This window comes from Ursus americanus, chromosome 21 (genome assembly GCF_024610735.1).
Source record: "Ursus americanus isolate L20-20 chromosome 21, mUrsAme1.1.p, whole genome shotgun sequence".
Taxonomy (NCBI): Eukaryota; Metazoa; Chordata; class Mammalia; order Carnivora; family Ursidae; genus Ursus; species Ursus americanus.
The window spans coordinates 22509493-22536455 of NC_142147.1; the positions used below are offsets into that span (position 1 = coordinate 22509493).

Genomic DNA, 26963 nt, shown 5'->3' on the forward strand with positions numbered 1-26963 from the left:
TTCAGGGCTACCATCTGGAGGAAATGGGAGACCATGTAGGCAGGGAGACCAGGAGAAGGAGTCCTTTGCTCTGCAAGGTTCATACTCTGTGCTGTAACCACAGAGCCATGAGAATGTTGAATAACCCCCACTCTATACTTTTCTATAACATAAGGGTTTAAAGCTCTAAGTTTCCCCTTAACTACTGCATCAGTGTATCCCACAAGCTTTGATATGTTTAGTTTTATCATTGCATTCAGGATGTTTTCTAATTTCCCTTCAAATGTCTCCTTGAGCTCTGAATTCTTTAGATGTATGTTGTATAATTTCCAAATATCTGCGATTTTTCTGTATATCTCACTGTGACTTCTTTCAATTTTCTTCCATGGAGGTCAGAGAACATATTCTGTACATTCTTTAAATTTTATTAGTACTGTTTGATGGGGGAGCATATGGTCTATCTTGGTGAAGGTGCCACATCTGCTCGAAGAGAATGTGGGGTGCCCCCGCTGTTGAGTTTAGTGTTCTGTAAATGTCAGCTACGGGCAGCGTAGTTAACAACGTTCTTCTTGCATTTTCTTCTGCGCATTTTCTCATTAGTCAGTCCAGCTATTCTAGCCACCGATGGATGGAAGTGGGGTGTAAAAATCTTCAGTGATTATTAGAGATTAGTCAGGTTTTTCCCTTTCTTGTCAGTTTTTTTCTACATTTTTGCTCTGCATTTTTATTTTACACTGAATCCCACAACGTAGGTCCTGGGCAAAAGGTTCCAGGACCACTACAGAATAGAGGACCCACAGAAGATAAGAGTGCCTTGACTTGGGTGTGCCATGCTACCTAAGTGTGCGTGTGCGTGTGTGTGCATGTGTACGGGCGTGTGCGCGCGTGTGCGTGCGTGTGCATGTGTGTGGTACATACTAAGTATTCAAAACTGATAGCTGTTATTACTGTTTAGTATTGATGATGATGATGATGATGATGATGATGATGGTGATGATAAGTTATTGGACTTTTCCAGAATTGTTTTTTAAACTTCATATAGGTTAATTCACTCTCTACAAGCCATCCTTCTGCTTTGTTTCACGGGCTTATTTGCAAAGTGTTTTTTATTTAAGCAGTGCCTTTGACAACCCTCAGCAACGTAACACAAATACACACCTAGCCTTTCAAACACCCACTAACATCGCGCGCCTATATCCAGATGTTACCCCATTCATCCAGTTGTATCAACAGTCCCTAAAATCCCAGCCCCCTAACCCAGTTCCCCAAATTCTCTCAAAGTTGACATGGACACGCAGAATCACACCCTCGGGTCATCTGACTGCGTGGGTGACATCTGCACAATTCCCCTCCCGTTCAGTGTGAAAACCTCCTGCCAGGGACAGCTGATGTGAAGGCTGCTTTTGTGCAGGCGGCAGACTCTATAATTTGCATTTGAAATTTTTAAAAATTATTGCAAATTAGAAAGTATGTGCATGTGTGATTTCTGGTGGCTACGAAGGATGAGAAGGCTTGGCACCTTGAAAGCGCATTAGCTGTATTCCTGTAGTTCTCTAGATTTCCAGGGAGAGCCGGAGGTTATCATTATGTGGAAGCTTAGGAAGGAAACAGGTGATTTTATGTTCTTGTGGAGTCTAGGGGTTGGGGGTGTTGGAAGCTCTGCAAATACCCTGGTGTGAGCCCCTGGGGTACAGGGCCCTGATTTAATAAGGGCTGCCAGTGTCAGGGGGAAAACAGCAATTCTGCCGCTTCACATGGTACAATAAATCTGGCCTTTTAGATAAGAAAAGCCAGGACTGAGAGGGGGTGGGGTGAAAGACGATGTCACCAGCTCCTCTCATGTTTCCTGCAAGAAATCCCTGCGGAGAAGAGACTCCTGGCTGAGTCACTGGCTGTATAAGCCAAGAGAGGTGGAAAGCAGATTCCAGGAAATATGCAAGAGGAGTCTTGGGGAAAGTTTTCAGCTTTAGTGTGAAACTGTCAAGCCTCTCTACTCTTGTGGGAACTGGAGGGGAAAAACAAGAGTGAGAGTGACGAGAGAAATAGCAAGGAACCAGACAGAGCTCAGGTGAGAGCCTGTGCCTCTGGTCGATTTGGAACAACCACGGAGATGGCACCGACTCAGCAAATGAGCCAGGCAGCTTCCGAGAGGGAGAAAATGCCCCAGTGTTCCGAGGCTGCAGCCTTTCGTAATGCAACAGATATTTACACAGCATCTGTCCATCCTGTGATGGGCGCTGGGCACGGAGTAGTGAGCGAGGCGCCGCAGTCCCTGGCTCTACAGAGCTTTCAGCCCCTGAGCAAGCAGTCACACGCGCTTATGCCAAGGGGCGAGGAAGAAGCTTCAGGGGCACAAGGCCACTGTGGGGATCCTACAAGGCTTCTTGGCACCTCGAGTAGGATTGTCCAGACACCAAAAAGGACAGGCTAAATTGCAGTCAGGGGCCTGGAATAGAGAGAGCAGGGCTGTTTGGAAGAAGTGAAAGGAGAACTGTTTTGGGAACAGAGTCCCAAGAAAAGACTGGATGGATCCTTTCTCCTTTCCCATTTTGGGTAATTTGTTTGCTTACAAAATTGGGGGGGGGGGTGCATCTCCTAAATGCCAGGCAACCTTATGGCACTTTCTGTTTATTTACAGAGCAATTCACTTCACCAGTGTTTACTGAGCTCCCTGAGCAAATAGCTGGACCCAGGCATGGAGTAGGGAGAGGGCACAGCAAAGGCAAAGGCCCAGAGGTGGGACCCCCCCCCCAAAAGCATCTTAGGGAAAAGTCAGTCCCTTGGGTCTGGAGTATGGTAAGGTAGCTGAGGTCCAAAGGCAGACGGAGCTGATCTTCAGAGTTTGTCAAATGGGGAGCAGGATGAGTTCTGGAGAGATCTGTGCCCTGAGAAGCCAAGGCTGGGTGGAGGAGGTCCCACCTCAGCACATTCTCTTCTGTGTGACGTTGGAGATAATTAACCCCAGGACCCTAACAGCTGCCACCACTACCCTTCAGGAATTTGGGCCCTCCCTGCAGGACATCTAGGCCACACTCCCGCTGCATAGCTCTGGGGGAGAAAGGAACCTCATTAACGCCTTTCAGCTGATGTGCTGGCCTGAAGTCACCTGCACGCCAGTCCCCTTGCTGGGACAATCTCTACCAGCACCCTGGGCTCTCAAGGGCCCAGGCTGATGGCTTCTTTCCCCCCTCGGGCCATGAACCTGCCAATTCTCTTTCAAGCTCCCAAGGGCTCTCAAGAATCCTGACTTGGCTCACAATGGCATCCGGGGGAACAAGGGAGCCCCAGAGGGGAAGGTAAGAGCCTTGTGTCCCATCCCAGCCTGGCAGCTGGTACACTGTGGTGCGCTTGGTAACTTTTGAGATCGAGGACTCTGAGTGTGAGAATCAGGCAGAGAGTGACTGGACCTGGGTCTGGCCTTGGTGTGTGGAGTCCATACAGGAGCACTTGTCCCTTTCAGAAGTGAAGGCAGACAAGGCTGTGGTGGGAGCAGTATGGGCATTGTAAGCACGACCAAGAGGTTCTTGAAATAGCCTGGAGTCCAGGGAAGGCATTCCAGAGGAAGTGATGTCTGAGCTGAGGCTTCAAGGGTAGGCATGGGTTAGCCCAGTGAAAGAAAGAGGAAAAAGATGCACAGGACAGACTGTGGCGGTACGGGAAGCAGGGCGCATTCAGGGAACAAAGAAGTTCAGGCTAACTGGAACCAGGACCTCCTGGGGAGGAACTGGCCAGAGATGAAGGACCAGTGGGGAAGTGGGAAGGGACAGGGTCCAATATGCAGAGGCCGTCAGCTACTGTGTGGAGAATGGACCAGGCTGGGTGAAACCAAGGACACTAAGGCCAGGAAGGAGCTGCAGGAGGTGCTCTGGTTGAGGGTGGGGTGGGGAGGTGGGCAGGACAGGACAGACCTGGTGGCGCATGGGGGGGGTCAGGGAAAAGGCTACCCAGACTAACATGAGAACCCTAGAGGGGGAGCAGTTCTGAGGAGAGGACATAGGATGGACTTTACACAGTGAGTTTGGGGTACCCAAGGGTCATCTTTGGGGGTAAATGGAATGAGAGATGGGGGACCAAGACTCAAGGTATCACTGTGGGGCTGGGAAGAAGGCCCTGGAACTTGTCAGGATGGCTTGGAGAAAAATATTAAGGATGAGAGAAGGGAGCCCAACACCCTGAGGAGCCCACCAAGTGACACGAAGAGAAACAGCCAGAGAAGCAGCTAGAAATCCAAGAAGAGCAGTCACAGAGGCCAGAGGGAGCTTCAGAAGAGGAGGAGGATTATGTATACTCAGCACCCCTGGAACAGGTCCAAGGAGAAGAGGCACTGGAAGTGGAGGGTCAGGGAGCATTTGCAAAGAGGCTTCAGAGTGTAGAGGGTGTTTTAATGGTGATGGTGGGGTTCCCAGTGACCGTGATCTGCCACTAGGTCTGAGTGTGAGGAGAGCCGCCACCGCCACTGCATAAGGCTGAGCAGGTTGTGTGCTGCAGGCTCCAGGGGCTACCCATTCACAAAAACAGTACTTGGGGCAAGGGGTTGCCACCTGGAGCTGGGCAGTATTTTGTGGAATGTGCGACTGCAGTGTGGATGCTTCCCACATGGTGGCGCCAAAGACCAATGCTGTACTTCCTAGGCAAGAATGGGCCAAGGCAGGGGTCAGTTCCTGGATCCTCCACCCCAAGATCATCTTCTGATGGGTGGAGGGTGTGACCACATACAGGGTGACTAGGACCTTCCCCACTACAGTGCCCTCCAAATCTGTCAGAACAGTTCTTCTAGTGGTAGGAACTCAGAATAAACTACACATCACTCACTGCCGCCCTTGGCAAGGGGCCTGGCCTGAAAGGGTCCCAGGGGAGCAGCTCATCCCATGACCTGGGAGAGGAGTAGACGTCCCTCCCGATTGTCCCTTGGGAGAAGGGAGTCAGGAAGGAAGGAAGGACGCCTGGCCCAGCCTGTGGGACACAATCATCCCACCCCAGCTCGGCACTGCTCACAGGCCCCCCTGGAGGCCAAAGCTGGATCAGTGGGGACAATAGCAGAAGCCCCATCCCGCCTGGGGCAGAGTCCCCAGGGAAGTCACCTGTGGAGCCTGGCCACCCTGGGCTAGAAACTTATGCCTACTAGGTGCAGGGGCCGGCCTGGAAATGCCGCAAGAAGGGGGGGCCATGCTGTCTTTGAAAACAGTGACACGTTCACTGCCAACCATTCTTTGTATAAATAAATACAAGGAAAAAATAAAACCAGGTGAAATTACAATGCCCAGAGGTGATGGCCCCTGACAGCTCTCCTGACAGCTCTCGGGGCTGGTGGAGGCAGGTTTGCACTGAGGAGACTCCTGCGACAGGAGAACAAGCAGCTGTCCCTTGTGCTTTCCCCACTCCTCCGTGTTTATTGTGTGGAGCACCTTTCCCTGTGGAGAGATTACAAAACCCTCCCTCCCTGCTCTACCCCGACCTGACCCTGCCACCTCTCAGACCTCCTCTTCCTCTGCTGCAGCCATGTGATTCACCACAGCAAGCTCATTGCCACCTCCGAGCCGTTGCCCTGCTGTTCCCTCGGCCTGATCCTTTCTCTGGATCATTCCATGACTGTTTTCTTTTTGTCATTCAGTTCTCAGCTCAAAAGAGGCCTTCCTTGACCACCCTGACTAAAGTAGCCCCTCAGCTCCATCCCTCGACATCACATCAACCCTGGTTGTTTTCTCCAGTTCTCTCCTCTCTCTCTGAAGTCATCATACTTAGGCGCTAACGTGATGATGATTGGTCTCCTTTGGCTGGAGTGTAAACTCCTTGAGAGCAGAGACCCTGCTTCTCTGGTCTGCCACTGTGTCCCCAGCATCCAGAATGATGCCAGGCACCTAATAGGTGTTTGATCTGTGCCTGACTTCCATTTTCAGTGGCCGCAGAGCATCTCCGGGCATATGTGCACCTCCTCCAGCATTCTGTCGCCCACTGATGGTCACGAGGAATGCGTCGTCCCTTTATCCCTGGCAAGCAAGCCAGTAATCAACATCCTCAGGCACAGATCTTTTCTTGCCTGTACGACTCTTTCTTTGGGATGAATTTCTTGAAGTGGAACTGAAAGAGGGGTTTGTACTTGACATCTGAAACATTCTGAAAAAACTACTCTGAAACCTCAAACCAATTGCCACTCCCTTGAGAGTGTGCACTCACACATCATCCCTCACTTCCGATCTCAGATGCAAAAAAAAAAAAAGTGTCTCTTGCTGTTGTTTATATTTGCATTGTATTGATTATGAATGAGACGGAGCCCATCTTCAAATTGCAGTTTTAATGGGTGAATGGATGGGTTCAGTTAAAGCAAGCATCAGAAAAGAGAAGTGGCTCGGGGAACCACGAGGTGAGAGTGGCAAAGCTAGACTCGAACATGGAACAGCATCCCTGGCCCTTGCCCTCTGACACATGCATAGGAAGTAGAGTCCGGCCTGGGGCTGGAGGGGAGTGGAGGTAGGTGGCAGGTACAGACATACCCACAAGCCTCTATGTCCTCCCTCTTGAGCTGTCATCTGCCCCCACCATTCACGGACCCTCTCTCTCTGTCTCACATTGGTGACACAGGAGGCACAGAGACTCAGGGGTGTAACTGCCCTGCTTGACAGTGAGCTCCCACGAGCAGGGACTGGGTGGCCCCACCGCTGTCGCCCCCATGTCTGGTCCCTCTGGAGCTGAGCATGCAGCAGGTTGTGCCTGGTGAATGTCTGGTGAATGAATGAATGCTGCACGCTCCGTCCAAGGCACAGTAAGGGGTGGCTTCTATTCTGTCCCTCACAGAAAGCTGGGGAGTGAAGTTGCATACCATGGAGGCTGTGGGGTGGGTGAAGGAAGCCTCCATTTTTCGGGATTTGGGGACTTGAACTGCATTACTTCCAAAAGTGGAACTACCTACCTGGGGTTCGCTGTGGTTCTTACCACCCTCTGCTGTTTAGTAGAGGGACTTTCTCAGACCAGAGCCTGTCCCTTCAGGAATGTGGACTCATGGTGCTCATGGTTAGAAATGGCGATGGTTCTGTGCTCTGGCCCAGCTCCCAGCCCAGCGCCAAGCTGAGCATGTGCTCAGGGAACCATGGCTGACTCAGAGCTGAATTGATTAGGACTCAGTGAGCTGAGTTGGAGCTCAGACTCTGCCCCTTTCTAAGCACAGGACCATGGAAAGACCCTGCCTTCCCTGAGCCTCAGGTGGCTCCTCTGTGAAATGGGTTTCAGCTGTGTCCTTCCTCACCTGGCTCATGGTTGTTGGGGAGAAGCCCGAGAAGCTTCCAACACCCCGTAGGCCTCAGCTACTATCCCTCTTTCAAGGTGCCTAGGCAAGGGGAGGGGGCCAGATGAAGCCTCAAGGTGTCCCATCTACTCACTGCAGCCCCATCCATGCCTGGCCCTGGTAGTCACAGGATGGGGAGCCACGCCTGGTCACAAACAAGGACTATTGTAATGGCTGCTCAGAAGGGTGGAGTGGGAAGCCAGAGGACCCAGGTTTCTTGGAGGAGGTGACAGTTGAATAAGGAGCAACCAAGTAGAAGGGAAGCTGGGAGAAGAGACAGAGGCCAGAGCATGGGGGCCACACTCAGGGAGCCACCTGTAGAATGGCGTAATGGAACGAGAGCAGCCAAGAATGGCAGGATGCGTGGGAGATGAGTAGGCGAGGTCATCTGAGACCAGACCTCCTGGGTCTTGGGGGCTCCACTACGGAGTATGGACTTATCCTGAGGGTGATGGTGAACCAGTATGACCTGATTTATGATTTAGAAGATCATACGAGCTGTTAGGTTGAGGATAGAGGTGGAGTCAGGGAAGCCAGAAAAGATGGTGGGCCAGGCCTAGGTACCAACTGTGACCATGCAGAGACATGGCCACACACAGAACAGAGTGGCTGCTAAGGGCAAGGGAATCATCCATTAAAAGTGGAAATTTTCAGGGAACCTGGCTGGCTCAATCAGTAGAGCATGTGACTCTTGATCTTGGGGTTGTGAGTTCGAGCATCACCTTGGGGGTAGAGTTTACTTAAAAAAATTTTTTTTTTCTGGAAGTGGAATTACGGAATTCCAGAATAAGAAAGAATTCCCCGGACAGTGCTCCAGTGAGCCCCTACAATCAGTGCTGCCTCATCAAAGCAGCACTGGCACTGAGCAGTGGCACAGGGACAGCGCTATGCCCCTGCCACCCAGGAGCCAGCAAGCTGCCCAGCCCTGAGTGCTCAGTGGGGCTTTGTAGAATTAATAAACAGAGTACTTGCAGTGGGAGGTGAGGTGCAGGGAGGGAATGAATTTGAAACATGTCTTGGAGGTGGATTAACAGGACAAAAAGGCTGTATGAAGGTGGGGGTAGGAGAGGTGACATTATGGTTCATGAATTTACTCATTCATTCACTTCATTCATTCACTGTCTCATCTGACCGCGTGTGTGTGTGTGTGTGTGTGTGTGTGTGTGTGTGTGTGTGTGTTTAAAGTAGGCTTCACATCCAGTGCGGAGGCAACGCAGGGCTTGAACTCACAACCCTGAGATCAAGACCTGAGCTGAGATCAAGAGTCGGGACACAACAGCCTGAGCCACCCAGGTGCCCCAGCATCTGACAAATATTTCTCAAACTCCTACTACGAGCCAGGGACAGTGGTGGCGAGGACTTCCATGTTCCCCCCCCCCCACCCAGAACTTAGAGACCCACAGTGAGGCAGGTTTAGGCGTGTGAGCACATACGGGCATACGTGCTGCCTGGTGGTGATGAGTGACATGGAGGTAGTCCACAGGACACGGGGAGAGAAAGTAACAAGGACAGGGTGTCTTCAGAGAAGGTGGTCAGCAGATGCCTTGCAGAGGAGGTGACTTCAGAGGTGGGCAGGGACCAACTCGTGCCAGTTTTGAGAGCTCCGAAGAGGCGGGCCTCTGGCTCAGGTGGGAGCCTGAGGGGAGGGTGGTGCTTTGCAGAGATGAGACGAAGGAAGAAGAGTCCCTCAGGGGCCGGTCATGAGATCTGGTGGGTCATCCAGAGGCTCTGGAACAGGAAAGGGCTCTGAGTATGGAGCATGGCTTGGGATGCTCAGTAGTGGATGGATGGAAGCTCTGGGACTGGGTGGTATAGTAGGATGGGGAAATAAAGAGAACCCCACCCCTGGAAGCAGTCCCCAGGCTCAAGGACTATAGAGAAAGGTGTGTTGCAAAGGAAGGCAAAGAGAAGGGGCTGGGAGGCGGGAGAATTGGGGGAGGGTGAGGTGTGTCTCTTGTGAGAGCTGGTGATGGAGAGGATATCAGTGCCCCTGAGAGCCTTTGGCCCCTACCACAACTTCTGGGCTGTGAAGACCAACCCTTGGAGGGGGGTGCAGATATTCAAGAACCTCTTGAGGTCCCTCAGCCCGCTCCTGTGTATGTCTGTGCTACGTCTAAAGGGGAAGGACTACAGAGTGAAACCTGAAGGGTGAGGGCCTAGAGCTCTCAGCTCTACCTCAGCCCACTCGAGGAGAGAGGCCATATTCCAGTCCCCTTACTGGGAAGGACTGGGCTCTGGCCCCTTGGGCAACATATGCCCCAAGCCCCGTACCCAGACCCTGCCATGCTCTGTGAGCAAGGCATTAGGCTCCCCAGAAGCCAATAACCAATGAGTGGTGAATCCATGGCCAGGTGTCCAATGGCTAGGCTTCAGGCCCCCTTGTCAGGATGGGCCCCATCAGGAAACTGTTTCCCACAGGAAACTGGCCCCATCCTTTCCTTCAACCGACTCAACACAACAGTGGCCGCTCCAGGACCTGTTTCAGGCGGTCACAGATAGAAGGGCCTGAAAGATCTCTAGAGACCACAGATTCTGAGAAGGGGGCAGGCAAGCGGGGCTCCCCGGCGCACCCTGTTTTGGGATCTGTGTGGGAAGGAATGGGACTGGCCTTGCTAGCAGCTGCCCAGTTCCCGCGGATCCTGAGCGCCGAAAACTCCCACCGCCCTCGCGTCCTCCAGGGCCCCGCCTCCCCGCAGACTGGTGGACCCCGCGGGCCACTGGCCTGCCCCGTTACCCGAGAGGGCGGAGCGAGCCGTGGGCGCCTCCTCGGGTGCGGGAGCCGCGGGAGCGCAGTGGGTGGGGCCCAGCGGGCTAGGGAGGAGCGGGGTGGCTGGGCGGCAGGCGACGGGCGGAAGGAGGGGCGGACGCCGGTAGCGGCGACAGCGGCAGCTGCGGTGCGACCAGGCCAGGCAGGGACGAGCGCACGGAGAGCGCGAGGTCCGCACAGCCCAGCGCAGCCATGTGAGTGTCACCGCCGTTTCCCGGGCCCGCGGGCCGTGCCGGAGATGGGCGCGGCGCTTCGGGTGCCTCCCCATAGTCCCGGATCTGCTGCCCCGGCTGCGGCCCTGCCCCACATCGCCCCATCCCCGGGACCCGAGCCGCGCGGTGTGGTTCCTCCCCTCCCCCCGGACGCGGAGGACGCCCACAAAAGCCGCCGCCTCTGGGCCTTCTTCCCTCCCAAAGCAAGGCCCAGGCGGCCCTTGCCCCGGAGCTCTGGGGTGGGCCGGGCCTGATGGCGGGCCCAAGGCGCCAGCCTGGACGCTGGCAGGGGCGCTCTCCGGGAGCCCCCGCTGCCCTCGCCGCGGGGGAGGCTGAGCTGGGAGTGGGGAGGGGGCGATGAGGGTGCAGGCCAGCCTCCGAGATGAGCTAATCTTCCTGGTCCTACCGGTCGGCCTAAGCGGCTTTGGGGCTCGGCCCAAGGTGGCCGATCCTGGCCTGTGGCCGGGCTCTTCGCCCAAATGGCTGAAGCTGGAGATGATCTCCCCCGCCTGGCGGGGAGACAGACCCTGTCCCTGGGAATGGGAGGCTCTTGCGGGGTCTGTGCAAGCAGCCAGGCTTGGGCACCCTGCAGAACTGTTTTGGGGAAGGAGCTGCTCACCAAGGCTAGGGATCTGACTAAGTCTGCCCTGGGCACCCTCTGTCGTCCTCTCCCTGTTGAGGCCTGAGTCCAGTCTCCAGAACTGACCCTTCCCAGACAGTTCTACTGGACTGATCCTAATTTGGGTCCAGGCTAGCTGGCGGAGCACCTACTCTGTGCAGTCTCATAACAAATATAACAATAAAGGTGCCCCAGCCACCATCTGTGGGACCTCATCCTGGGCCTGCAGCATTCCCACAGGCACAGCCTTCTGAGAAGGGTTATAGCAATCTGACAGATGCAGAAGCAGGCCCAGGGAGATTAAGTAATATTCTCAAGGTCACACATCTGGCATAGGGAGAAGTGGGAACTAGAACCAGACCTGAATTTTTACCATTGCCCTACCACCTTTGTGGCATGGAGGGGGTGTGGGGAATGAGAATTGTAGAGTGAGGTACAAAATATTCCAGCAGGACAAGGAGGCCAGGCTTGGCTTCCACTTCTACCCACCCTCTCTCCTCCTGGGTTCTGTGGGGCAGCAGCCAGAGACAGAGGCCTGATTTGGGTGGGGGTGAGGGGAGCATGCAGGGAGACAGGCTGGGTCCACTCTGGGTGGAAAGGCCCGTGAGGAGGGCGAGGCTCAGTCAACCCTTCACTGTGGCTGGGGACTCCCGACCCTGCCAGGCCAGGCCCAGGGGAGGCCACCAGCCTTCCAGGGCGCCGCCAGCCGGGGAATGTGACCAGCTGACCAGGGAGGGGGCCGGCAGGAAGTGAAGGCACCCGGCTGCCTCCGCCTGGTTCTGGGGTGGGGGGATCCCAGGCCGCAGGCGTGTGTGCGCCCCCCTCCCTCCCGCTCAGGCAGCTGTGGCATGACGTCAGCAGCCTCGTTTGGGTGCAGTCGCCATGGAGACAGGGACAGGTTTGGTTAGGGACCCCATTCTCCTTGCAGCCGCCCCTTGCCCCGGTTATTTTTAGCGTCTGTTTACATCAGTTTGGGGCAGCCCCACGCCTGGGCGGGGCTGGACCGGGGACTCCTGGCTAGGCTGCTGGCCTGGCCTGGCATACCACTGAGCTGGGCAGTGCAGGTGGTGGGACCTCCCGTCCCACACAAGTGCACCACTTTTGGCATAGAGGGTATTGGGGGTGGAGGAATCTGGGGCCATGCAGGCCACGGAGGTTCCATTCCCTTCTGCCTGGAGCTTGCTGTGCTGCAGGCCCCATAATCTTTGGGACCTGGGATCTGTCCCATGTCCAGAACAGACTTAAGGGCTAGCATGAGTCTCTTAAGGTGCGCACTCTCCCTTAGCGCAAAGGGGTTCAGCTCTTCCTCTCCCCTGCAGGAGGGAAGATCCTGCCTCTCCACCCACAGAAATGATCACTCAGGTGGATATTCTGATGGTCATTTGGCGAGGTGCAAACCAACAGTTACACATCCTGGTCCCTGTCAGGGACTAGGGAGTTGGTGGCAGCAGAGCCCTAGTCAGAGAAAGAAAAGTGTTGGGACAGTTAGCCTACTCTGATTCTAACCTACCCACTCGGTTCCAGAATCCCAGGGGTTCCCTCCCTGCCCTGTGCCCGGGGAGCAAAACCGTACTTGCTGATACAGTCAGAAAGTCGGGAAGGGACAGGGAAGATTGTTTGCAGGATAGGGGAGTTGGGGTGGGCACAGACTTGAAATCTACCCCTTCAACAGCCCAGGATCTGCTCTTCCGATGTCCGGGCAGCCCAGTTCACTCAGCCCCTTCCCTCGGCTCCCTGGTGTGGGACCCAGAGAGCAGAGCAGTGAACCCCACAAACGGACCTCTGCTCCCAGAGTTCACAGTCTGGTTGGAAGACAGATGGTAAAGGAGAACTGACAACTGAGCTATGTGGTCTCAGGGATTGGAGGAAGGAAGTTACGAGGCGCCTGAAAGAAGGAACCAGCCCAGGGCAGGCTTCCTGGAGGAAGAAGTCATAGGGTAAGACTTGAAAAAAGAGAGGGAGTTGTTCAGGCTGAGAGTATGGGAGGAGGGTACAGGAGCCACGGAGGCTGCTGCTCAAAGGCTGAAGACCCTTGCAGGCATTGAGAGAGGGTCATGGAAGCTGGAACAGAAAGATCGTGAGAGGAGCAGGGGGACTGAGTGGAGGACTGGTTGAAGGTATATGAGGGAAGGCACAGAGCCTGAAGGTTGTTGGGGGTCATGTCAGAGAATCTAGACTTTATCCCTGGATGTTTCACAAGAGTCAAAGAGAGGGATGTGAAAGACTTGAGTCCTGGGGTCCAAATGTCTGGATTTGAATCCTGGCCCTGCCTCTTACCAGCTGCGTAATCTTGGGCAGATTAATGACATATTAATAACCGGCAGTTAGTGTTTGTTGTGTATTGAAGTGTGGTAGTGTGTCCACCCCAACTTCCCTACCCGCATACAATTTTCCCTTCCCCAGACACTCCCTAGAGAGAGAAGTAGCTCATTTCAACTCCCAACAGCCCCGGGAGGCAGTTGTTGTTATTATGCTTGTTTAACAGAGGGGTATCTGAAGCCCAAAAAGGTTAAGAAATGTCATGCCCGAGGTCACGCAGCCAGTTAGCCTCAGGTTTCTCATCTGCAAGATGGGGCTAATAGGATTTACCCCTATTAGGGTTGTTACCAGAATTAAATGAGATGATGTTTGTTAATTAAGCGCAGTGCCTGGCCTATAGAAAGCACTTGACAAAGCACAGTTTTTGGCATTGTCAGATGACTGGAATTTTAAGAAGAGCAATGTTGTTACTGAATAAGCAATGCAGGGGGTACCTGTTGGCTTAGTTAGTAGAGCATGCAACTCTTGATCTCAGGTCTTAAGTTCAAGCCCCTCGTTGGGTGCAGAGGTTACTTTAAAAAAAAAAAAAGTGTAGGCAGCTGGATTCCCTTAAGAAAAATAAAAGAATGGATCATTGTGGGCTACAGTGGAGACAGGGGACCCATTAGGAAGCTGTAGTAGGGTTCTAGGTGAGAGGTGGTGACAGCTTGGACCCGAATTCTAACAATGGGGGTGGAGGTGAGGGGGCAGATTCCAGAGATGGCAGAAGTGGGTGGCTGAGTGGATGTGGGGGTAACGGAGACAGAGGCATCCAGGATGACTCCTAGTTTTTCTGTCTTGAACAACTGGGTAAAGAGGTGCTGGGGCTGTCACAGAGAGGTTGACTGGGGAGAATTAAGTTTGAGAAGAAAATTGGTGGATTCGGCTTGGGGACTTCAAATTCAGCACATCCCTAATAGCCCACTCTGCACTGTCACTCAGCTTCCGGGGAGGTGACAAGCAGGCAGTTGGATATAGAGGCCTGGTGCTCAGAAGAGCTGTTTGGGCAAGGAAGAGATAAGGAAGCTGGCAACACTTAGATGGCATTGAGGTGTGGGAGATGTACCCAGCCCAGGAGTGAGGAGGATGAGGCCCATTCCGGGATGATGAGAAAGACGGATCTCCTGTGGGGAAAATAAGATGTAGAGACAGAGAGAGAGAGATAGGTGGAAAACCAGGAGCATGTTGTTGCCTCTTGAAATTCAAGGGAAGAAAGGGCTCAAAGAAGAGGAAGAGAGCCAGAGAGTGAAAAGCTTTACTGAGATCAAGCATGATAAGGGCTAAACCTTGGACACTGGATTCAGCAACAGGGAGGTCTCTGACCAGTCAGAAGAGTGGTAGGTGCAGGAGGTGGACCAGGGTGGGAAGAGAACTTGGTGGTCGTGGAAAGGAAATTGAGGTAAACATCTCTTCAAGAAATTTGACTCTGAAAAAGTGGAACAGAGCGATGGGTGGGGTTGCTGGAAAGAGATGTGAGGTCCACAGAGGGGTCATTTCATTTTGGAGTTATTAGGTCAACTTTATATTAAAAATATATTTACAGAGAGGGTGCCTGTCCTAAGTGTACAGCTCAGCCCATTTTTCACAAGGGAACACACCCACATAGGATCAGGAAATAGAACCCAGATTAGAAAATAATAGAACATTACCTGTACCCTGGAAGCCCCCTTGGACCCCCTTCCAGTAACTACTCCCAAAGGGTAACTAGTATTCAGACTTCTTTCGCCATAGATGAGTTCTGCCTGTTCTTGAACTGCGTATCAAGGGAACCATACACATGTCCTCTCGTGTGGTCTTGCTCTTCTTTATGTCTGTAGGATTCATCCATATTGCTGTGTGCAGTTACATATCGTCTGTTCTTTTTGCTCTATAGGGTTCCATTATCTACAACGGGCATTTGGGTAGTTGCCAGGGTTGTTTTCATTTTTTACGTGGGAGTGACTTGAGCTTGTTTGAGGCTTGTGGAGAAAGTCTGAAACACTCATCATCTGTGAGAAGGAAGAAAGATGAGTAGGGCCACACATGAGGATTTCCCGGGTGGGAAATGAGAGCCTGGCTGAGGTTGAGAGAATCACTCTGTGGTTCCAGCTCAGTTGCTGTGCGAGGGCCTCTGGCAGCTCCTGCCAACATGTGCAGACACAGAGAAGGCAGGGAGGTGGGCTGCCCAGCTTTGGTTTCTGCCAGGTAGGAGAGAAGCACAGAGGGCTAGGCATATTAGCAGCAGGTGAGCGATGGAGTGGTGGCTGTTGTTGGGGAGAAGGGTGTGCAGGGAAGAGAAGGTGGGAGGGAGCTGGCAGAGAGAAAGGAAGCAGAGGCCGATTGTGAGCTCTGTGCAGGATGGTGTCTGTGAAATTCTGGGCTGTATCTCCAGTGACTGACACATGCTTGGCACAGAGTTGTCACTCAGTGAATAGTTGAATAAATGAGTTGAGGGCTCAAGAGGTCACAGGTAGAAGACATGGAAGGTGGGGGTGATGGAGAGAGCCTTAATGTTGGAGTCGTTGTGGTTGTGATTTGGGAAAGGGGCATTCCAGAGCCAGGGGTGTTCCCATGGAGGGTGGCTGAAGGGAGCAGAAAGGCCAGAGTTGGGCAGGCAATCCACAGGAATACATAGTTGCTAGTATAGGGGCACAGCACCTGGTCTTCAAGGAGAGAGAGGATAGCACTTCTCAAACTGCGGCCCTTGGGCATCTTGCATCTGAATCTGTAGCAGAGCGGTGGGCTTGTTGGAAATGCTAAGCCCTGGGCCCAACCCAGCCTCTCAGGGAGAAAGTAAGCAGACCGGAGCATCAAGGAGCAGGAGTATTTACGGGATGGGGGAGCAATCAGCCCTTCCAATGCCCATTAGTCCCTGGGCATGGTAGCTTCTATTTAGGCTGGAGGTGGATGAAGGAAATTCAAGGAAAAGATACTAGGGGTGGGAAAGGGCCAACACCAGGGAGATTCAGCCATGTGAGAGGGTGGCCAGAGGAGGGGGCTTCATTCTAGGATGTAGCTTCTACTAGAAAGGAGACCCTGGCTGGGAAGTGGGACCTGATCCTCTTCGGGATGCTGGGGAGTGCCTAGACTGAGCACCCCCTCTGTGGATGGGGGCTGTGTGACTCTGTACCCGGTTCCTTCTCTGCTTCCTTCTTGGGGCAGCAACACATAGTATAAGCTTGGTCCAGTCCCACACTTTTAGCCGGTCTCTCTTCTCAGTTTCCCAGACCCCTCGTGCTCAGTGCCTGACTGCCCTCCATTGGCATAGACCCTCCACTCCACGCTCACAGTCCTTCCTTCCACTCCCTCAGCACCACTTACCAGTCTTTACATACTCAGAACCCCAACTTCTAGCCCTCTGTGTCCTCAGTCCTCTCTCAGCACCCCTCTACAGTCACTCTATGAGCCCCTTTATTCTAACTGCATCCAATCCAGCCTCTACTCAGGGTCTTCATTCTGTTTATCCCTCCTGATTCAGCGCAACGCTCAATTCCCTTTACCCAAACTCCTAACCCCACCCGAGAGGACCCACTTCAGTTTCCTCCCCCAAGGGAACCCCCAGGCACCCCTCCCAGAGGCCGGCCAGTCCCAGGGCCCCCGTGCCCCCCCTGGTCGAGCCGGTCCCGCCCCATCCCGGCGGGCTGAGTCAGGCGGCAGGAACTGGGCGGGGGGCGGCGCCGGGAGGAGCTGAAGCCCGAGCCGGAGTCGCTGGGAGCGATCACGGAGCCCAGCTCGGCCAGCACCTAGTGGCCCCGGGCCTGTGGGGACACAGGGGCGGGAGGGCAAGCGCAGGGGGTGGGGAGCTGTCCTGGACCTACCATGAGTGCCAAGAAGAGAGGTAGGACCCGGCCTGGGGCTGCGAAGGCTCTGGGGCTGGCCCCAGGGGGTGTGGGCTGGACTCTGGGGTCCAGGGGCACAGGTTTCGTCGGAGCAGGGTGGGGGTCTGCCGAAGATCCCTTCCTGCTAAGGGTGCGGGCGAAGGTGTCCATCTGTGACTCAGTTTCCAGGTCGGAGTCACAGGAAAGCGGCGGAGGCAGGGCACTTCTTGGCATTGCCCCCCACTCTGGGAATCCCCCGGCTGCTGGGTGCTGGGAGGGGTCTGGCGTCCCGGCGCCTGCAAGCCGGTGGGGGCTGGAGGGGAGCAGTTTACGCGGGGCGGGCGGGTCCCGAGAGCCAACCCCGCGCCTGCCTGGCCTGTCGGGCAGCTCCGCTGGGTTCAGAGCGTGCACCCCGCCCGGTGACCTCCCGCGGCCCGCGGGGTGGGGGCGCGGGAGCTCCTGGTCACTGTTGCGGGGGGTGGGGGGGTGAGTTCAGGGGCAGGGCTGGGGAGCCCGCCCCGCCCCCGGGTAAACAGGCGCTTCCGCACATTCTTCATGCGCCCCGCCCCTTTCCTGCCCCTTCCCAGCCAGGGGAGGGTCCCCGCGCGACCCCCCTTCCTGCCCTGCGACAGGCGGAGCCTGCCCCTCTGCAGGAAGTGGGGGCCGAGCCGAGGCCACGCTGAGTCCGAGGCCGAGTCGCCCGGCCGCCCTGTCATTAGCGCCGGGGCCGGCGGGGTTGTCGGAGTCCCGGCGTCAGGCGGTGTCCGGCAGGATTAAGATACAGAGGCCGGGCCTCCGGAGGGGGCTTCAAAAGCCCGACTGGCGCTGGACACCCGCCCTCGCCACCCCCCAGGGAGCCCCGCGCGGACTCATTCCATGATGTCCCTGTCGGTGCGGCCGCAGCGCCGCCTGCTCAGCGCCCGGGTCAATAGGAGCCAGTCCTTCGCAGGCGTCCTCGGCAGCCACGAGCGGGGGCCCAGGTACGCAGCCGAGGGGAGCTAATGGGGTCAAGAGAGTGTAACGGGGTTGGAGCTGGGTGTCCAGTGAGGGTTTGGGGATTCCTTCTTGTACCTTTCTGAGTGTAGCCTCTTCTTCAGGAGCTTCCCGGCCTTCAGCCCCCCGGGGCCCCCACGGAAGCCCCCAGCGCTCTCCCGAGTATCCAGGATGTTTGCGGTGGCGCACCCAGCCCCTAAGGTCCCGCAGCCTGAGCGGCTGGACCTGGTGTACACTGCGCTCAAGCAGGGCCTGACGTAAGGAACTCCTCCCATTGCCTTATCCCAGGACCCCTCCCTAAGCCCTCATGCCCTTTCTGCGAGTGTGAACCTTCCCCAGACTCATATCTTCTTCCCACTGCCTGTACCCTGGGCAGCTGGAGGCTGCAAAGGTAAGCTAATTCTTGTAGTCGCCCCTTTTCCCAGGGCCTATTTGGAAGTGCACCAACAGGAGCAGGAGAAACTCCAGGGACAGATTAGGGAGTCCAAGAGGAATTCCCGCCTGGTGAGTAAAGGGTTGACAAGGATGCCCTGGACAACTGCTTTTGCCCTTGTGGTATGGGGGACTGGGTAGCACCAGCCATGGGTGACATCAGGGCTATTTTCTAGGGTGACTTAGCCCAGTTGTAACTAGAAAACAGGATATCGGGAAAGGCTGGGGCTGGGCAGGTTTCTAGCCCCACCTTCTCCAGGCTGTGTACTTTCTGCCTAGGACCCAGTATCTGCCCATGGGACCTTTCAGTGGGGTGGGTCAGACTCCACAGATACGGACAACAGGAGACTATATTGCAGTAGTACTAATATACACTCCTGGTTCTTCTCAACGAACAGGTTAGGGCTTCCTAGAGGAGGAAACACCTCTGCTGGGTCTTGAAGAATAGGAGTTCCCTGGTAGAGGGAACCTCTTCCTAGGGGTTGCAGGAAAGAGAGTGGGCCAGGAGAGGGATCCCAGGGAAGAGGTCAGAGGAGGGGTACAGGAGGGGTCCCAGACCATATGTCACTAACATCCAGCAAAGGCCAGGCATGTGGGAAGGTGGGTCAGTCCATGCTTTGAGTGGAGTGGCTGTGGACTATGGTATGAGGGGGAGAAAGGCTGTGCAGGAGAGGAGTTAGCTGGGTCTGGGTAGATAGGTGCCCCTCTGGAATCCTTCCCATTGCCTCCTAAGTGCCTCCTCTCATCCTTCCCTGCAGGGCTTCCTGTATGACTTGGACAAGGTGAGTGTGTAGAGAATGGTGTGGGAAGAGGTTGGTACATGGGGAAGGTTAAGGTCTCTGGTCCTCTGGCCCCTCCTGACATACCTCTCCCTCAGCAAGTCAAGTCCATTGAACGCTTCCTGCGACGGTTGGAGTTCCATGCCAGCAAGGTATATGTGCAGCATGCATGTGTACACCCGAGTAGGGCGGTAGACTGGTATCACAGGGAGGTGGCGGGGGGAGTGCTAGGCCCTGGGTGAGCAAGCCGAGTAGTGAGTCTCAATTCTTCCAATACCACCCCACTCATCTGCCCAGATTGATGAGCTATATGAGGCATACTGTGTCCAGCGGCGTCTCCGGGATGGTGCCTACAACATGGTCCGTGCCTACAGCACTGGGTCTCCTGGGAGCCGCGAGGCCCGGGACAGCTTGGCCGAAGCCACTCGAGGGCATCGCGAGTACACAGAGGTGAGAGATGGGTGTCCATGAGGCAGAGGCACAGGGTATAGCAGAGCTGGGGAGAGGGGACTGGTTCTTGACCCCCTCTTGTCCCTGCCCACCCCTCTCAGAGCATGTGTCTGCTGGAGAGTGAGCTAGAGGCACAGCTGGGCGAGTTCCACCTCCGGATGAAAGGTACTAAGTGATGGGGGCAGACTGGTGATGGGGACGGGGAATTGTGTGCCTGAGACCTCTCAACATGGCTCATCTCCTTCTCCCCCGATTCCCAGGGCTGGCTGGCTTTGCCAGGCTGTGTGTGGGCGATCAGTATGAGGTATGAGAATGTGCAGGGAAGGGTTGGGATGGGGGGGTCGCAACACCAAGGGCTCCCTCACCCTGTCTGTTCACCTAGATCTGCATGAAATATGGGCGGCAGCGCTGGAAACTACGGGGCCGAATTGAGGGTAGTGGAAAGCAGGTGTGGGACAGTGAGGAAACCGTCTTTCTTCCTCTACTCACGGAATTCCTGTCCATCAAGGTGATGTATCTGCCCAGGACCACAGGGCAACATGATCCTGTGACTCCTTGATCCTGTGAACCCCTCATGACCCTAAGACCCTTACTGTTGTAACTCCCACCAGACTTCATGGCTCTGTGAATATATGACCCCCATGACCTTCATGATTCTGTGATTTTCTCATAATCTTCTAATCTTGTGAATATTTGATCCCCCTGGACCCACATTAGTCTGTGACCCCCGTGACCTCAGTGACCCTACAAACTCAGACCTCTGTGATCCCCATGCTCCCAGGCTGCTTTAATCCTCCATGGCCCCATCACTCAGTAAATTCCAATCCCTGCAACCTTCTCATGGCCCCATGACCCTGTGACTATCATATAACCCCTATACATATTCAGACTTTGATCTCCCACAACCTTATGACCCCTGTACCCTTGTGACCTCATGATGCATTCTTGGCTACAGGTGACAGAACTGAAGGGTCTGGCTAACCACGTGGTTGTAGGCAGTGTCTCCTGTGAGACCAAGGACCTGTTCGCTGCCCTGCCCCAAGTTGTGGCTGTGGACATCAATGACCTTGGCACCATCAAGCTCAGCTTGGAAGTCACATGGAGGTTGGTGTGGCTGAGCAGCTTGGGGACAGGTCCAGGGGGCCTGTGGCACCTGCTAACAGCCTCTTCCTTCCCCAGCCCATTTGACAAGGATGACCAGCCCTCAACTGCTTCCACTGTCAACAAGGCCTCCACAGTCACCAAGCGCTTCTCCACCTATAGTCAGAGCCCACCAGACACGCCCTCACTTCGGGAACAGGCCTTTTATGTGAGTCACAGGCCAGGCTTAGGCCCCACCATCCCCCAGGGGCTCCCTGGGGTGGTCCTGAAATGCCCTTTCCTCTTTCCCAGAATATGCTGAGGCGGCAGGAGGAGCTAGAGAATGGGACAGCATGGTCCCTGTCATCTGAATCTTCAGACGACTCATCCAGCCCTCAGCTCTCGGGCACTGCCCGCCATTCTTCAGCCCCCAGGCCTCTGGTGCAGCAGCCTGAACCTCTGCCCATTCAAGTCGCCTTCCGTAGGCCTGAGACCCCTGCCACTAGGCCCGTGGATGAAGAGGGGGCCATGACCCCAGCTCTGGCCAATGGGCATGCCCCCTATAGCCGGACTCTGAGCCACATCAGTGAGGCCAGTGTGGATGCTGCCTTGGCTGAGGCTGCAGTGGAGGCTCTGGGTCTAGAAAATCTTGCTCAGGGACCTAGCCCGCCTGCAGACCCAGATCCCACCCATGGGGAGCAACCTGGTCCTGTCCCTCTTGCTGTGGACCCTCGCTGTTCTGCCACAAGCCCCACCCTCAGTACAACAGGCCCTGCTCACACATCTACAGACCCTGCCCTAACTGCACATCTAGACTTGGTTCACAAGGTCACAGACTCTAGCTCTTCTGAATTGCCAGGCCCCACCCACACCACTACAAGCTCTACCTACAATGCCATTAGCCCTAGCCGCAGTGCTTCAGGCGCCACTCACATTACCACAGGTTCCACCCACAAGCCCACGGTCTCTACCCCCTCGACTACAGGCTCTACCCCCAGTGCCACAACCCCAGTCCAGACCACCACAAGCCCCACCGACGAAGCAATGCTTTCCACCCTCACTACTGTAGGTCCTACCCCCAATACAGGCCCTGTCCAGACCACCACAGGCTCTACCCACTTTACTGCAAGCCCTACCCATACCACCATAAGCCCCACCCATACTACTGCGAGCCCCACCCATGCCACTACAAGCCCTACCCACACTACTGCAAGCCCCACTCATGCCACTACAAGCCCCACCCACACTACTGTAAGCCCCACCCATGCCACTACAAGCCCCACCCACACTACTGCAAGCCCCGCCCATATCACTATAAGCCTCACGCACGCCACTACAAGCCCCACCCACACTACTCCAAGCCCCTCCCATACCACTGAAAGTCCCCCTCATACCACTACAAGCCCTACTCACAGAGCCAAGATGTCAACTCACACCACTACAAGTCCTACCCCCAAAGCTAAGGACCCAGTCCAGACCACCAGAAGCCCCACCCATCCTGTCACAAGCCCCACCCTGATAACTGTAAGCTCTTCCACTTCTCTAGGCCATGCTGTGCTTCCCAGTCCCTCTGCAAACACAGATCCTACCCTCCCAGGCCCCCACACCCTGTCCTACAGCTACCCAGCCTCCACTCCTTGCACTCAAGCAGAGCCCATAGTCCCCAGCACCTCCTACCCAACTCCTGCCTGTTCCAGTTGGGAACCCCTCACAAGTCCTTCTCCAGACCCCCCAGAGCCCATCCTTCAGAGCCCATGTCCCCCTCCCTCACCTCTAGCCCCTGTGGCCCAGCATTTAGACTGTAGCCCAGCCATCGCCACCCGGGCCCCAGTTCCAGTGGCAGCGGGAGGGGCTGGGGATAGGAGGCTGGAAGAGGCCCTGGGGGCCCTAATGGCTGCCCTGGATGACTATCGTGGCCAGTTCCCTGAGCTGCAGGGCCTGGAGCAGGAGGTGACCCGGCTGGAGAGTCTGCTCATGGTGAGGAGGGCTGGGTGGGCTGCAGCAGCACAGGGAGGGCAGCCAGACAGTGGGCGGTGGCACTGACTCCCTTCACAACCCCAGCAGAGACAAGGTCTGACTCGCAGCCGGGCCTCTAGCCTTAGTATCACTGTGGAGCATGCCCTGGAGAGCTTCAGCTTCCTCAACGAGGATGAAGATGAAGACATGGATGGTCCTGCAGACAGGTGAGGAAGGCCAGGTGAGGGGGAAGAGGTAAGGTGAGTGCCAGGTGAAGGAGAAAGGCCAGAAGGGGGGAACAGGTGAGGTGGGGGCAGGTAGAGCACACCAGGAGAGCAGCAAGACTGGAGGTGGGCAGAAGGGGATGCACTTGCCAGCAGGTGCATCTGTATTCACCCCATCCCCCCACCCCGTGTAGTCCTCCTGTGTCCTTGATGCCTGTTTCTAACCCCATCTGTGTCCCCAGTGCATCTGACCTCCCTCCTTCTGGTCCCTGCAATGCCTGCCTCTCCTGCTGGTCCCCATCAGCTCGTGATCCTCCAGCTCCTCCTCTTTCTCCTAGCCTCACCTTGGATCTACCCTATGAACAAGCCCTTTCAGTGCCTCCCCATGCACCCCGGGTCTCCCAGCATCAACCCAGGCTTTCCCGGAGAACCCAGCCCTGTGGCTCTCTGTCCCAGAGCTGCCTTTGCCAAATCCCGGTCAAGGGTTGTGCACAGTCCCTCCTCCCTCTGCTGCTGCCCAGGTTAGGGCCCTGTGCCCTGCACCGTTTGGGCCATAACTCCTTGCAGTCCACATTGTGTACACCAGCCTGCCTGCAACCCTATTCCCACCTGTCTCAGCCCCAGAGTTCCCAACGGTTGTAGCTGGAGGTGGTAAAAAGCAGACAGACCCTGGAGATCCCCACTACCACCTGCTGGTCCTAGTCCCTTCCTCCTTCCGAAGTTCTCCATGAACTTACCCATTGTCTGTTGTCTGTGCATCGTCTGTCTGTTCTTCCGTTCTGGGATGGGGTGACCTTAATAAAAATATACTGGTGACCACATGGCGCTTCTGTGGTGGTTGACCCCATTTTTCTCTCAGGCCCCCAGACAGCCTGGAGCCTGGGGCTGAGGACAGCCTCGACTTACCCAGTGCCCGCCCCCTCAGCACAGAGTGTCCAGCTCTGGACGCTGCCTTGGTCCAGCACCTGTACCACTGCAGCCGCCTCCTGCTGGTGAGGCTAGTGGTATTCCCCCACACCCTCTTTTTATAGCCCCTTATCCCAGGGAGCCCTGCACTTCAATCCCAGCCCTCCATACCTCCTCTGACTTCCACTCCCCACTGCCCCAGAGCCCGAGCCAGCAGTTGGCTCTTTCTTAGTGGAACATCTCCCGTACTCTGGCTACCCCACCTCTCCATGCATGCTGGGACTTGTAGTCCTTGGGCTACACCCTCCCCAATCTTTATCCTGAGGTCTTAGTTGCTTGACCACCCCTATTCTCCAGAAACTGGGCACATTTGGGCCCCTGCGCTGCCAGGAGGCATGGGCCCTGGAGCGGCTGCTGAGGGAGGCCAGAGTGCTGGAGGCCGTATGCGAGCTTAGCAGGCGATGGGAAATCCCTGCCACCTCTGCCCAAGAAGGTAAAGGCCCTGTCTGCTCAGAAGCTCCTCCCTTACCCAGCCCCATCTACATGCCCGTCTGCCTGCTCTGTTGCTGATGCTGTCTGCACCTTCTCGTAGTGGTGCAGTTCTCAGCCTCCCGGCTCGGCTTCCTGACCTTCTGGGACCAGTGCACAGAGGGACTCAGCCCTTTCATCTGCCCTGTGGAGCGAGTGCTCCTCACCTTCTGCAATCAGTACAGTGCCCGCCTCTCCCTGCGCCAGCAAGGCCTGGCTGAGGCTGGTGAGTGGGCTGCCTACCTGCCCCCTCTGCCCTCCTTTCTCCGATCCCCAGTGATGGGACCTCAGGAAAAGCCAAGTCAGCCCACACAGACCTGCTGAGCTGAGCACTAGGAAGAACTAGTGAAGGCTATTTCCTTTGCACAGAACGACCCAGAGGGGTGGGGTTTGGACCCTGGACCTGAACCTGGGATAGGAGCATTCTTCTCTGTAAGGGCCTGGGTCCATCCAAATCCTGAGGTCTGCGGCACTGCCTCCCACAGTGTGTGTCAAGTTCCTGGAGGATGCCCTGGGGCAGAAGCTGCCCAGGAGGCCCCAGCCAGGGCCTGGAGAGCAGTTCACGGTCTTCCAGTTCTGGAGTTACGTCGAAGCCTTGGATAGCCCCTCTATGGAGGCCTATGTGACTGAAACCGCTGAGGAGGGTGAGGCAGAGGCCCTGACCACAAAGCAACCTGACCCTGTGGGTGGGTCTGAAGGTGTGGAGGAGAGTATGAGTGTACAAAAGACCCCACCCCACGAGGTTCCACCTTGTCCCACCCCTCCCTTTCTTTCAGTGTTACTGGTGCGGAATTTGAACTCAGATGACCAAGCTGTTGTGCTGAAGGCCCTGAGGTTGGCGCCGGAGGGGCGGCTGCGAAGGGATGGGCTTCGGGCCCTCAGCTCCCTGCTGGTCCATGGCAACAACAAGGTCATGGCTGCTGTCAGCACCCAGCTCCGGAGCCTGTCACTGGGCCCTATCTTTCGGGAACGGGTGAGAGTCAAGGCAGGCCTTCCTTGAAGCAAAGGCTGGGGCCCCAGGCTCCCAGTGTCTGGCTAAGTCTGCCCTCCCACCCTTACCCAGGCCCTCCTGTGCTTCCTGGACCAACTCGAGGATGAAGATGTACAGACGAGAGTGGCTGGCTGCCTGGCCCTGGGCTGCATCAAGGTAACCCCTGCCAACCCATTTCCCCGTTCACACCCCTCGTGGCTCCCTCAGCCCTGGGCCCTGGGCCTTTCTCACCTGCTCCACTGGGCCCACCTCAGTGTTCTCTCCCCTGGTAGGCTCCTGAGGGCATTGAGCCCCTGGTGTACCTGTGCCAAACGGACACAGAAGCCGTGAGGGAAGCTGCTCGGCAGAGCCTGCAACAGTGTGGTGAGGCTAGAAGATGGGAGATATGGGTCAAGTCAAGTTCTGGAACATTTTGGCCGTTGGGAGTTGGAGCGAGATGGAGTCAGGGATGGGAGGGCTGAGATGGGGCTAGGATCACTCCTGACCCCATCCTTACCTATTACAGGGGAAGAGGGACAGTCTGCCCATCGACGGCTGGAGGAATCACTGGACGCCCTGCCCCGCATCTTCGGGCCTGGCAGCATGGCCAGCACGGCTTTCTAAATTCCCTACCCGCTGGCTTCCAGTGCCCCTTCCCCTCACTTCCAGGGCTTACCAGGCACTGGCAGGGAGGGTGAGGGCTGGCTCCAGACACCTCTCCCCCTCCAGATTCCCATCAATGAAAATCTAATATATTCTTCTGTTGCCCTTGGGTTGGTAGAGTCAGTGCCTGCAGTCAAGTGCCTCCCAGCCTCGGCTCAGCACACTTGCCACAAATCAGTGTCCACCACATCCCTTGGTTTTATATTTTATTTACAGAGTTTTACAGAAAATAAAAAAGCAAAATGCCTTTCCTACATGGCCTGGCCTGGTGCACTCCTGACCCTCCACTCCAGCACGCTCTGGCTATGGCGGTTCTTGACACTAGTGTATCTGCACCCCCAACTGTGACAATGGCATGGGCTTTGGTCCTGGAAATTCAGGTAGAAGAGAGCCCAGAGGCTGGAACTGGGGTTGGAAAAGAGAGCAGAGAAAGAGGGTGGTAGGGTGTTGCTGAGGAGGCCCAGTCTGGAGACTGGGGGTGCCCTGGGCCTGGAGCTATGGGACCAGGCTAGAGCCAAACTCTGGAGTTGGCCTACAGAAAGCCCAGAGGTGCCGGTCCTGGGAATGGCTCCCTCGCAGCTAGCTCCAGGTGGCCTGGAGGCAGAGGAAGCAGGGAGGAAAAAGCATGGTGAGAGCTGGAGCTTCTGGCCAGAAGGGGGCAGCAGAACCCCGTCAGGGAATGCCAGGCTTCTGGGTCTTCCCTCAGCCTTGGCAGCTTCCTACCAAGGTGGCTGAGCTGAGAGCAAGAAGCTCTTTGAGAGCTGGATAGGAAGAAAGAGGAGATCCTTGCAGAGGGGAAGAGCGGGCCTGGGAGGCAGGAAACGCAGATAGCTGCCCCCGTGACCCTAAACAGCAAGTCTTTTCTCTCCTCAAGCTGCCTCTCCTCTCTGTAATAACAAACCTGACTGAGCCCTGAGGTCCCCACCCCCGACAGCAGGCAGACTGCTGCTTCAGGAAGCAGAGCTCCAGGGAGAGGGCTCACCTCTTCCCAGAGCTGCCCTGGCATGTGAGTGTGTTAACCCCAGAAGGTT

The 26963-nt window shown here is 55.8% G+C and overlaps 1 protein-coding gene across 5 annotated transcripts; it reads left to right on the plus strand.

Annotated features, from left to right (window-relative positions):
• The first annotated feature begins 2994 nt into the window (after positions 1-2994).
• RIPOR1 (RHO family interacting cell polarization regulator 1) lies at positions 2995-26186 on the plus strand. 5 transcript variants are annotated; one of them, XM_045814926.2, is made up of 22 exons: positions 2995-3275; positions 17805-17931; positions 18049-18201; positions 18370-18448; positions 19135-19158; positions 19254-19307; positions 19453-19605; positions 19707-19770; positions 19866-19909; positions 19988-20113; positions 20561-20709; positions 20785-20914; positions 20998-22662; positions 22747-22868; positions 23725-23857; positions 24129-24264; positions 24364-24525; positions 24785-24943; positions 25076-25272; positions 25363-25446; positions 25563-25653; positions 25796-26186. In XM_045814926.2, the coding sequence occupies exons 2-22, from the start codon at positions 17828-17830 to the stop codon at positions 25891-25893; spliced, it is 3927 nt and encodes a 1308-aa protein (XP_045670882.2). In that variant the 5' UTR covers positions 2995-3275; positions 17805-17827; the 3' UTR covers positions 25894-26186. The 5 variants fall into 5 exon arrangements, with proteins under 5 accessions (XP_045670882.2, XP_045670883.2, XP_045670880.2 ...); XM_045814924.2 differs by lacking the exon at positions 2995-3275 and adding an exon at positions 9195-10219 and having other exon boundaries at positions 22750-22868; XM_045814922.2 differs by lacking the exon at positions 2995-3275 and adding an exon at positions 9197-10219.
• The last annotated feature ends 777 nt before the right edge of the window (positions 26187-26963 follow it).

Bases quoted from the DNA above. Each gene is read 5' to 3' on its own strand.
- RIPOR1 (XM_045814922.2), top strand. From the start codon at position 9,646: ATGGGCCCCATCAGGAAACTGTTTCCCACAGGAAACTGGCCCCATCCT. The intron at 18,449-19,134 runs GTGAGTAAAGGG...CCTTCCCTGCAG, and splicing joins CCAAGAGGAATTCCCGCCTG to GGCTTCCTGTATGACTTGGA. The intron at 20,710-20,784 runs GTTGGTGTGGCT...TTCCTTCCCCAG, and splicing joins AGCTTGGAAGTCACATGGAG to CCCATTTGACAAGGATGACC.